General features: G+C 54.4%; 1 protein-coding gene across 3 annotated transcripts in view; it reads left to right on the top strand.

Moving 5' to 3' along the window:
• Positions 1 to 12,072, top strand: part of LOC116950717 (intermembrane lipid transfer protein VPS13A-like) — a 120,392-nt gene that overhangs the window by 37,743 nt on the left and 70,577 nt on the right. For all 3 annotated transcript variants that reach the window (XM_032968713.2, XM_032968712.2, XM_032968715.2), the window contains exons 15-26: positions 1,638 to 1,803; positions 2,156 to 2,250; positions 2,629 to 2,765; positions 3,226 to 3,490; positions 4,232 to 4,346; positions 5,079 to 5,215; positions 6,020 to 6,152; positions 6,679 to 6,796; positions 8,178 to 8,319; positions 8,997 to 9,096; positions 10,527 to 10,753; positions 11,330 to 11,507. In XM_032968713.2, coding sequence (XP_032824604.2) covers positions 1,638 to 1,803; positions 2,156 to 2,250; positions 2,629 to 2,765; positions 3,226 to 3,490; positions 4,232 to 4,346; positions 5,079 to 5,215; positions 6,020 to 6,152; positions 6,679 to 6,796; positions 8,178 to 8,319; positions 8,997 to 9,096; positions 10,527 to 10,753; positions 11,330 to 11,507 — 1,813 coding nt within the window. The remainder of the gene's footprint in view (positions 1 to 1,637; positions 1,804 to 2,155; positions 2,251 to 2,628; positions 2,766 to 3,225; positions 3,491 to 4,231; positions 4,347 to 5,078; positions 5,216 to 6,019; positions 6,153 to 6,678; positions 6,797 to 8,177; positions 8,320 to 8,996; positions 9,097 to 10,526; positions 10,754 to 11,329; positions 11,508 to 12,072) is intronic.

The following is a 12,072-nucleotide window of genomic DNA, read 5'->3' as shown; positions in this document are numbered from 1 at the left end:
GTAGATTGCGCACTGTGCAGATAATAGCGGCACTACGGTGACGCCATTGCCTCGCCCCCCCACCTCTCTCTCCCCCCAGCTGCCCCACCCCCCAACCCCCACCTCTCTCCCCTCAGCTGCCCCACCCCCCACCTCTCTCTCCCCCCAGCTGCCCCAACCCCCACCTCTCTCTCCCCCCAGCTGCCCCACCCCCCAACCCCCACCTCTCTCCCCTCAGCTGCCCCACCCCCCCAACCCCCACCTCTCTCCTCCCAGTACTCCCGTCGCCGGTAAACAAAGTGCACCCACTTCAAACATTGTCGTTTCATTGTAGAAACAATTCGAATAATTTAAAACGTGATAACGTGTGCAATTTTAGTGTGAGTGGTTTATTCACCAGTGCTTTAGTCAAAGGTAAGTGTTGCATAGTAGATAGTCCTACCATAAAAAAATGAAACGAGTTATGACATGTCACACGTGTAAAATATGTTTGGGATAGCCCGCACCTCCATATACCCCGCAGGGTGTTGTTTTGTTTGTTAAAAGTGGTTTATATGCGGGAAAATACGGTACATCAATTCCTGCCGATATATATCAGTATTAATTCCTGCTACGAACCCGGTGACCTGCATTCAACGCCTGGCAGCAGCAGTGGCGAGTGGTATCTGAATAGGTCCAGGGGCTCTACTGGGTCCACTGAGCTTTAAACGAGGACCTGGTGTATTGTGTAAACTTCAGCTCTAGGGGGGACAAAGGCGACCGGGAATTGTGCAAGCCACGCAACCCCCGTTGTGTGCCGTGTTGACCTTAATAGGTGCTCCCTAACTGCACTTTCCCCAACAGTTAAGGCAACATGGGTGATATTTGCGCTTGTGTGTGTCTCTCTATGGACGTGTGTGTGCGTTTGTGTGCACGCATTCCTGTGTGCATGTGTGTGTGCACGCATTTCTGTGTGCATGTGTGTCTGTGTTTGTGTGCACACATTCCTGTGTGTATGTGTGTGTATGTGTGCACGCATTCCTGTGTGCATGTGTGTGTGTGTTTGTGTGCACGCATTCCTGTGTGCATGTGTGTTTGTGTGCACGCATTCCTGTGTGCGTGGGTGTGTGTGAGAGGAGCGGTAATGCAGCGATAAACCCGGCGACTCGAGTTCGATTCCTGCTCACGGTCAAATAACGATGATCTGAATCGGTTCTGGGCCTCCCCTAGATTGACTCGGCCTCAAATGAATACCTGGTGCGGAGTGTAAACATTGCCACTAGGGAGACAAAGGTGGCTGGGCATGGTGCTGGCCACCCACCCCCTCGTGTGCCGTGCCGGCCTTCAAAGGTGCTCGCTGACAGCACTTAGCGCAACAGTCTGTTCAAGCTTAACAGGGGATCTTTGTCTTTGTGTGTGTGTGTGTGATGAGCGGTAGTGCAGCGGTTAGCGCACTGCGCTACCAACCCGTCCAGCGTCCCCGTTTGCCACTGTGGTGGTTGTGAGGGTGCCATGTGGGTAAACAGCTGACTTCGCATCAGCCCAATGGCATTGCTCACAATGCCACACAGCGTGGCCGTCCGCCACCACAAAAGAGGCGGGAGGTTGTTTTGACAGCGTGTGTTTGCGTGCGTGCGTGCGTACGTGCGTACCTGTGTGATCGCCCGGCACTGACGCAGGCCAAGAAGTCGGGTCAGAAGATTTTCGGCTCATCGCTGGTGACCCAGGGCCAGGAGGAGAAGAAGGAGGGCTGGTTCAGCGGCTGGGGGTGGGGCGGCTGGGGCGGGGGTGGCGCTAAAGAGGAAGCCAAGCCCGACGTCAAGGACCCCAAGTCCGTCACGCAAAGTACGCCATCGCCTACCCGTCTCAACCTGTGCTGTTATGTGCGCGCGTGCATATGCACGTGAACTAACGCGCGTGGGTGTGCGTGAGTGGGGAGCGTTACCTACCCGAATTCGATTCCTGCTCACGGTCAACACCGGTGATGATTATCTGAACCAGTCCGGGACCTCCCCTAGGTTGACTCAGCCTCAAATGAATACCTGATCTGATGTGTACTCATCGCCACTGGGGCGGTTGTGGTGCTGAAGACTCACCCCCTCGTGTGCCTTGCCGGCCTTCGAAGGTGCTCGCTAACAGCGCCTGCCCCACCAGTCTGTTAAGGATATATCTTTGACTTTGTGTCTGCCTGCTGCAGGCCTGAGCCAGCTGATGACCCCGGAGGAGAAAGCCAAGCTCTTCTCTGCCATCGACTACAGCGAGACGACAGCTGATCGCAACATCCCCGAGGACGTGAGGGCTCGCCTAACATCGCACTACGTGACGACGCACTGCCTGACGTCGCACTGCCGTGCATTCCACTGCCTGACATCACGTTGCAATTCCTCACACTGCCATGCGTCGCATTGCCCGACATCGCACTGCCTTGCATCACGGTACCTAATATTGCACTGCCATGCGTCGAAAGGCTTACATAGCAGTGCTACACAAAGCCTTGAGTGTCACTGAACAGTGCGCTATCGCACAGAGAATCCCGTTCTCTGTGCGATAGCGACACCTGGCAAGCGCGGTGGTTCCGCCCCAGTGGCAGTGGAGAGAGACAACTGCGTTGCGTTCCCCTGCGCGGCGCACCGTAACGTGGGGGCCGTGCCGTGCCTGCGCCTTCCGCAGTACGTGTCGCAGAAGCTCTTCTTCAAGCTGACGAGCCTCTCCTGCACGGTACGCGAGCGCGACGCCGACCTCCTCAAGGTCAAGGTCACGGACGTGTATGCCGCCATATCCCAGCGGCCCTCGGCGCAGGCCTTCCGGTGAGGCCGCGCACGGCAGGACGTTTGTGAGGAGGTTGTGCGGGGTCAAGGGGTTGGTGGGGGGGGGGAAGGATCACTGGCATAGGCTCTGATGCAAGAAATGAAATGTTCGGGGGGCCCCTTGTCCTTCCTCCTTCCTCTTCGTAGCCCGAGGCCTGGGGCCCCCCAAGTCACGTCAATGGTTGATGACTCCGAATCTTTCGCCTGAATAATCGACCACGAATTTTCTTGTCATTACCCCTTAATCATTGATCCCTGAATGTTGAACTTGAATGTTGATCCTGAAATGTGTCCCTCGAACCCTGCATCCTGACCTCTGAATTTTGAACCCTCAATACTTACCCCTCAATCTTGAACCCTCGATCCTAACTCAAGGAACGTGACACCAAAAATCACGAGTTCGCGTATCATCTTCGTCATCCTGGTGTCTGTCCTTGCTCCACCTCTGCCCCTGAGCCAGCCTTGACGCTCGCCTGGAGCAGTGCTGGGTGACGGGCCTGGCGCAGGCCGGCAGGCCTCCGCGGCTGCTCACCTCCCAGGGGGTGGCGCTCGTACCACGGCCGTCCGGCTTCACCGCCACGGCTGCAACCGCCGTCACCGCCACCAGCGGCGCCGGCGGCCGTGGCTCGCTGCTGGAGCTGATGTTCGAAACGAACCCGGCCGACAAGAAGTGCGACCAGAGGCTGCGCGTGGAGTCGCAGCCGCTGGAAATCGTCTACGACGCCGTGAGTTGGCTTGCCGGAGAGGAAGCATGTTCCGTTCCGCTGACGCGGACGGCTCTCTGACATTACGTCATTATAGGCGCGAGTTCCATGATGTACACGTACGTCATAAGTTTTTGACATACACGTACATCCGGCTTCGGACATACGTGTACGCACGTCATCAGAACGGGAAGGGGTTAATAATAATAATTTTATTTGTAAAGCGCCTTTCATCTAGAATCTCAAAACACTGTACAAGACACGGCAGCAGCCACTCAGCGTGAGGATAGCTCATTAAACTGCAAACTAAGAAATGGAAATGTAATAAAATTATTATTAAAAGCTATTTGCTGATTAACTAACAGTTTAATAAACAGAAGTGTAGAAATACGTGTTATGATGAGCTTTAAAAATGTCTACAGACTCAGAGGTCCCCCCAATATCTTGTAGGAGAGAAAGAGAGAAAGTTCCAGTTTGGCGGCTGCTCACTCACACATAGACCATAGCCTTCGCCTAGATCGCAGAAAAGATCTGCATCCCCAGATGTTAGAGGCCTTGAGCGGACGTTTGGGATGCAGCGTGTCTCTGGTGATATGTGGGCTGACCCTACGAACGATCACCCACGTCTTTAAAGTGTCAACGAGCTTACGTCCGATAACGTGGAACTGTCCCTGGGTTTACAGGTGCGCGCGCATCCAGCCTCTTGCGTGTCTCACCCACCCTCTCCCCCCATATGTACTCTGCCTCCCCGTGTGCCTGCAGGCCACCATCAACAGCCTGGCCGACTTCTTCAGGCCTCCGCGTGACGTCCACCTGGAACAGCTGGCGTCCGCCACCATGAACAAGTTGGAGGAGTTCAAGGAGAAGACGTCCACAGGTTTAAATCACTTGTTGTTATTTCACGTGCTTGCTGATGGAAGCGTCGCAGAATTTCACGATTCTTCTTCAGGAGGCTCCTGCCAAGTATTTCACAGTCAGGGGGCCGACTATTGCTGCGTGGATTCCAATTGAGTAATTCGGGGTGTCATTTTGTGAAAATTGGAAAATTCCGAACGCGGTGACCTACTGTTGCTAACGACGTAACGCGACCTTTAACGTCCTCTGTGAAGCGTATGGCGCGTAGCATTTTATGGTTAGTACACACCGCAGTAATAACCGGGGCGGCCACTGCATTCTAACCGTTAAACCTCTGCAGCAAGCGGCGACCGTGCTTCCCCCGGGTTACATGACCCCAGGTGAACCTCGGGGGTGCGGAGGCGAAAGGGGCACGTGTGGTCGTTTTGGAGTGTTGGCGTTGTTCACAGAACTACCTCTTAAATTATTTTGGTTTCTTCCGTTATCCATCCTGCTACGGGATAATATTTGGAGCACAGCAATGTAATGAAATTAAGTGAAAAGCAAAACACTTTTTTACGTGCAACCATTGGTGACCGGGCTGCCACCATCAACCCACCGCATTTGAGAACACAATTTAATCACAGGCGGCTGAACCCCAGGTATGGAACTCAGGATCTCAGAGGTGGCTCGCTCGCGGCGCTCCGACCTCCTGAGCCGCCCGGTCACACTCAATGTCCTCGTCTCACTCTCGACTGTCTCCTCGGGCGGCCAGGGCTGGCGTACATCATCGAGACGCGCAAGGTGCTGGAGCTGAGCGTGGACCTGCAGGCGTCGTACGTGGTGGTGCCCTACACCGGCTCGCTCGCCAACGCCGGCAGCCTCCTCATCCTCGACCTCGGCCACTTCAAGGTGCCCTGCCAACTGCCCCCCGCTGCCGCTCGCCGCCCGCTCCACTCCGACCATCCTGGCTATTTCATTCTGATTTGTGTGGGGGTGGTGGCGGTGGTGGCGGTGGCGGAAGCGCACGTGGCCTGTAATCCTCCAGCGATGTGGAGGCAGCAGCGAGGGTTGATGGATCACCGCACACACCACCGGTGGCGCTGAAGCGGTTATCACTTGGCCCTTTTGTTCATCACGGGACACCTTTATTAATTGGCCGTGTCGGGGCGGAGGTTCGTTCGGCAAATCGTACGTTGACGGTGTCCTGTGATCACATCACCTGGAGTGCGGCTGATCTCGTCGGATCTCGGAAGCTAAGCAGAGTTGAACCTGGATAGTTTTTTTGTTAGACGGGCGGCCACCACGCACGGCAGGTTGTTAGAGGTTGCTGCAGAGCTATGTGCTGGGCAACAGATGGCATTGCAGAAAAAAATCCACATCTGTGATCTCTTTAAAATGCTCTCCAGGTTCAGAAACCCATGCTCACCACCGGGATGCCAGTTGGGCCATGGATCTCTGTGCGAGTCTGTGGGTCTCTGTATGAGTCTATGGGTCTCTCTTTAAGTCTATGGATCCCTGTGTGAGTCTATGGGTCCCTGTGTGAGTTTACAGGTCTCTATGTAAGTCTGCGGGTCTTTGTTGGAAGCTATGGGTCTCCGTGTGTGCGACCCTCATCCGCCAGTCAATTGACAAAAGGTCTCTCAATATGCGTGTAGTATGATTATGACGTTGACGACGAATATGACACGCAGGGGTGACTGGCCATGCGTGCAGGTGTGCAGCGTCCACACGGAGCACAGCAAGCCCATCACCGTGGGCAAAACGAGCATCAAGGAGATCATGGAGCGCGCCTACGAGAACTTCAACGTGGACCTCACCGACGTGCAGATCCTATACGCCCGGGCCGGTAAGTGGGTGGCAAGGTCGTGGGAGTCGCGGGGACAGGGTGAGGGTAGAGAATGTCAGCCAGAGAGCACAGGCGCGAGGTGGAGGACGCTTTGCGTGCGTACGTGTGCGTCAGTGAACGGGCCGCAACGTGATCGATTCTTAAATCGTGGTCTCTCTGCTGTGAAGAAGGGCCATTGCCCGAAATGTCGCCCGTTATATAATTTTTTTCTAAGAGCAGTGTTTTGGACGAATGGTGTGTTGGTAATTCTTTGGTATTCGTGCGAACGCACTACTGCCAGCGGAGTATCGCAAAAAAAAAATGCGTGCGATTCTTGTATCGGATCACCACTGTGGTTCATGCGAATTCATCAAAGCCGGGTTGGCCAAGGTGTCAATTGACCTGCACGTAGCAAGCACATTACATGCCTCATCACTGCTGGCCACAAGCTCGGGGGTATGGAAGCTGATGGCTCGTTTGCGTGCCCGTCTGCCCGCCCGCCCGCCCCCGTCCGTGCGTGTGTCTGCGTGCGTGTGTCTGCGTGCAGATGACGACTGGAAGTCCGCCCGTGCTCAGAAGCACACGGCCATGCACATCCTGCAGCCCATGTCGCTCATGCTGCAGCTGGCGAGCGCCCTCGTCACGACGGACGCCCGCATGCCCAAGTAGGTCCCCCCCCCCCCCACCTCCGCTTCGTCGCGGCTCAAGCGCCATCGATCGTCCAAGCTAAATCGCACTGCTCGCAAAACGTGAACGTCCATCGTCGCCACCGCCACCCATAGTCACCGTAGTCATCGCCACCATCGTCTTCGATTGTTACGCCTACCATGCAGCACATCTCGAGATGCCGGAATAAAGGGTCGGCAGCGGCGGTGGCAGCGGTGGTGGTGGTGGTGGTGGCTACGCTGCACGTGGCTGCCTGTAACCCGGCGCTGGAGAGGCAGCAGCGAGGGGTTTCTGGATCGCACGAATGTTGCGAAACTCCCTTCCCGTGGAGGTGCCATACCCTGCCACGCCAGCAAAGATGTGGACTCCGCGTGTTCTAGCCTTGTCGCCTTCGCACACATGGCATTCGGTGGTTGATACACCTTCATGTGTTGAGGACTGCAGAGCTTGGGGATTTTTTTTTGGTGCCGGCTCATTGCGTGGCTGCACTCATCCGTGGTTCCTCCTCGCACCATCTGAGTCGTTCTCTCTCTCTGTTCGGGAGCAGGCGAATTCTGTGGTCGTTACAATTTTAAATGACTTGCCGCTCAGTAAGGAAGTGGTTGAAGATGAAGAAATGCAACATTCACGAAAGCGATGCAGTCGCGACCGGTGGTTCCCAACGTGCCTGGACCCCCGCCGGGCCACAGTCAAACCCTCCAAACGTTTTGCCGACTGCCGCTCAGTTACAGGAGGTGGTGTTTCGTGGGAAAAAGATGCGTCTGCAACAGTTTCGCGGGTCGCTTACCAGGGCATTATGGAGCAACGTAATGTACGGGTTGTCCTCGGAACCTCTGGTCTAAATGGACAACTAGACACCAGAAACGAGAATAAGCTACATTTTAAAGCTCAAATGCACTTGGCACGACTCTCATTTTTTGGCCACCTGGTTTGCGTTGTACGTTTGCCACCTGCCAATCATGTCTTTAACTTACATTGAATCATTGTGGGGGCATTAATAATAATATTTACGGCATATGCTGTTGAACAACTTTGGTACCAAAATGCGCGGGTGTCCCTTCAACAACTCTTCATTTTGTCCGCCGTCCTTGTATTAAATCCAAACTGGAGCGTAACCTACAGCTGGGAGGATAACTTTGCAATGACACTGATCATTATAGTGGTGCTGAATTGTGTATGGGTTAAAACGTTTATCAACAAGATGTTACATTTCAACATCTTGTGACTGACGGCAGCCAGGGCGGTTCACGGGGTGGAGGAGCGACGCTCGAGTAAGCGTGTGCTCACTGCGCATGCCTGCGTGTGCGCCTGTGCTTGCGCCTGTGCGTGCGTGTGCGTCTGTGCGTGCGTCTGTGCGTGCGTGCGTTTGCACGAGCGAAGGTTCAAGGTGTCCGGCGAGCTGCCGTCGCTGCTCGTGAGCATCTCGGACCGCAAGCTGCGTGGGGTCGTGGAGCTCATTGACAGCATCCCGTTCCCCCAGCAGCCCAAGACCGCCACGCCTGCCCGCATCGCCAGCAAGAAGGCGCGTCCCTCCGTCCGTCTCTTTGTTTATGCGGCGTACGGGGAGGGGGGTTACGCGGGGGGGCACGGGGGTGCGGCGGCCGCGTGGCGTGGCGCTGGGTCGCGTGAGTTCCCAATGGACAAATGTTGTCTCTTGGATAAAAAAATATGCAGGTCGCATTTAGTGCAATGTGATTGTGGACGGGTGGGAAAAGCATAGCGATTAAAAATTATGACTGGTTATGGTAATGGCAGCCACAGCGAGGATATGTTGCTAATTGTGATAATAATGCTGATAGTCATGATGGTGGTGGTGGTGGTGGTGATGATGGTCATATCAAAATCAGAATCTTTATTTATCCTGGAGGAATCCGATGAGCTATGCAGCTCTTCTCAAGCTGTGTAGTTAAGGTCATGTTGCTGGTGATGACGGTTAATGATGTTGATAGTTATGTTGATAACTTTGATGGTGACGATTATGATGATATTGATCAGAGTGATGATGTAAATTTTCTTAATGATCATGATGGTTATGCGATTGATAATCGATGTAAAAATTGTGATGATAATGTTGATTATCATGATTGTATGTTTATGATATCAATATTGTTGATGTTGAGTGTGATCGGAACGGTGTTGTTGACAATCGTGGTGGTGGTGGCGTTGACAACGATGATGATGATGACGACGTCACTGCAGGCGCTGCCGGCTGCTGTGAGTCCACAGTTCAAGCCGGACCTGCTGAACTTTCCTGCCACCAGCATGAGCAGCCGCGTCCCCTCCAGCGATCGCATCACTGGTTCGTGGGCCTATCGACACGCGTGTCTCCTCCCCACCGTGCTTTTCCACCACAGTCACAATCGAAATCACAACCGCAATCACAACTGCAATCACAACCACGATCACAACCACAACAACCACATCCACAATAACAATCACAACAACAATCACAACGACAGTAACGACAACAATCCACAATCACAACAACCACAATCACAACCACAATCACAGCAATCACAACAACAACAACAACAGAAAGAATGAAAAACGAAGTTTGGACTAATCGTGCGAACGCACAGATTGCGTAACGCTTCCCAACATGCGTTTGTCTCTGGAAGTATTTCATTAGCGGTGCGGACGACGATGACCGGTGGCCGTCGGGACACAGTGCTTTTTGCCTGTTTGCAAATCGTGATGTCTTTGAGCCACCAAGGTTTCGGGCAATGTCGTGGTTTTCTCCAGGCTGAATCCCATGTCGCAGCAGCTCCACGCTAGCGTTTGGTTCGTCGTGGGTCGTCTTGGTGAGAGTTAAAGCGCGACACCACCGCCACCCCCCCCCCCCCCCCCCCCCCGGTGACAGACACACGGGCACGTGGCCGTCCTCTCGAGGGCGAGTTCTGACAGCAGAAACGGCTGGCTCCATGTCGGGTTGAAGAGATCAGCTCTTACATTATGAGACCTCCTTTGCCAGTAACAAGATATAGAAATAGGTTTTACCCTTTTAACTGGCACAAAAACTGACACCTTTATTCAAGGCATCATGTTTGCAATAACCACAACACAAGCAGTCAAAATGCAAACAAAAGAGACAACTCTGATAATAATATGCACTGTCCTTGAATTTGATTGGTCCACACCCGAGACAGCTTTTCTTAGAGCCTAGTCTCCATTGGTGTTGGACCAGAAGACACCAAAAGGCGTACAACTCAAAAACAGCGCACTATCAGAGTATTGAGGGCTCGGGGTGAGCATTTACATTATGAGACCTCCTTTGCCAGTAACAAGATATAGTAATAGGTTTTACCCTTTTAACTGGCTCTAAGAAAAGCCGTCTCGGGTGTGGACCAATCAAATTCAAGGACAGTGCATATTATTATCAGAGTTGTCTCTTTTGTTTGCATTTTGACAGCTTGTGTTGTGGTTATTGCAAACATGATGCCTTGAATAAAGGTGTCAGTTTTTGTGCCAGTTAAAAGGATAAAACCTATTTCTATGAGATGAGTTCTGTCAGATGGCCGCCGTGTTTAAAGGAGCCCGAGAAATTAACCGCAAACGAACGTAAGTCGAACGCAAGTCGAACGTCACGTTTCGACGCTCAAAAGATCGACCAAAGCGCCCGATCGCTCCGTCCCCCCCGATGGAACGCGAAGCGCCGGCCCCCACCGCGCTGCTCCCACACCGATGACGCCGATGGCGGCGCTCGCCCCCCCCCCCGGCGTCTCACCGCAGACTCGGACTCGGAGTACGCCTCGGCGGAGGAGGAGTTCTTCGACGCGGAGAGCTCGGTGGAGGCGATCCGCGCGGGCGTCGCCGGCGCCGGCTTGGGCCGCGGGCCTCCCTACTACTCGCGACCCTTGTCCGGTGCCTTCCCAGCGGCCTTGCCCGCCGTCAAGCCCGTGCTCAAGGAGCCCCCGCAGAACATGACCGACCTGCAGCTGCAGTTTGAGATCAAGCAGGTCGGCCGCGCGTCCGCCCGCTCGTCCCCTCGGTGTCGTTTGTTGGGTCGCGGTGGACATTGTGTGTTGGCTCGTGAGGCCATTTTAAGCGATTAGCTCACTCACCCGTTACTCGCTCGTCCACGCACCCGCTCGCATATGCACCCAATCACATTACTCACCCACCCATCCATGTACTTGTTCGCTCATTCAATTATTCACTACTTACCAACCAGCCCCCAGCCACCCACCCTGCCACCTTCCCAGTTACCCACTCACTCACCCACCCAAACCCACCGAGCCATCCACCCATTTCTCCAATCGCTCAATAACTCATGCACTCATTTGCTTATCAACTACTCGGCCATCTATACCCTTGCTCCCACCCACCCATGGCCACCCATTCGTTCACTTGCTACTCGCTCTGAATAGGAAAGCGCTGCCCTCTCTTGTGTGGACCAGAGTTCGCTTTGAATGGATCTCAGAGGCAGCTCTGTGATAGCCACTTCCACGGGCCATGCTGCCGTGCGAGAGATACGATTGGCTCGTTCGCCTCCTGACACGACGCCGCCATCGCCGTCCCGTCCGCCGTTCCAGATCTTCCTGGAGGTGTGCCGCCAGGTGCCGGGTGGGCAGGAGGGGACGACGGTGGAGGAGCGCCCGATCATGCAGCTGGAGGCGGCGCACCTGGGCACCGAGCTGACGATGCGACGCTTCAACCTCCACGCCGCCTCCTACCTCAAGGAGATACGCCTGTCCTGCCTCGAGTTCACGCGTGAGCATCGACCGAGCGGCTGAGCGAGTGGGCAGGCGCGCGGCGGGCAGGGCAGGAGGACGTGCGGCATGGCCGTCGAGCTTGCAGGCGGTGCAGCTGCACAGTTGTCCATGGGGCGAGAGGGACGACATAGGTCGCCGCGGTGGCGAGACGGTAACTCCCTTGCCTGGTACACGGGAGGTCGTGGGTTCGATCCCGGACCTGACGCCCGTTTATTTGGAGTTTGGGTGTCTCTCTTCCCCCTGGTCGCGTAGCTTTTTGTCCGGGTCCTCCCGGTTATTCCCATTACATTTAGAATAAACTTGCATTCAGAGTATTTGGCTGTGCTAATTGTCCACGTAATGATAAGCCACCTCGTTGAGGTATAATTTGTGGCCAGGTCACTTCTGAAAAAGAGGCTCTCTTGGTAAAATGAAAAGTTGGGTTTAGTGTTAAGTGTGCCAGGCTACAAAGACAGACAGACGGTTTATTTCCCCGTTCCATTTCTTGCATCAGGGCCCATGCCAACCACGATACCCCCATGCCGGCTACAAGAGTTACAATGGACATTTATTTTTCCTCTTCT

The sequence above is a fragment of the Petromyzon marinus genome, chromosome 40 (genome assembly GCF_048934315.1).
Source record: "Petromyzon marinus isolate PM22_M1 ecotype Great Lakes invasive population chromosome 40, UKy_Petmar_22M1.pri1.0, whole genome shotgun sequence".
Lineage (NCBI taxonomy): Eukaryota > Metazoa > Chordata > Hyperoartia > Petromyzontiformes > Petromyzontidae > Petromyzon > Petromyzon marinus.
This window is presented reverse-complemented; position numbering and strand designations above follow the sequence as displayed.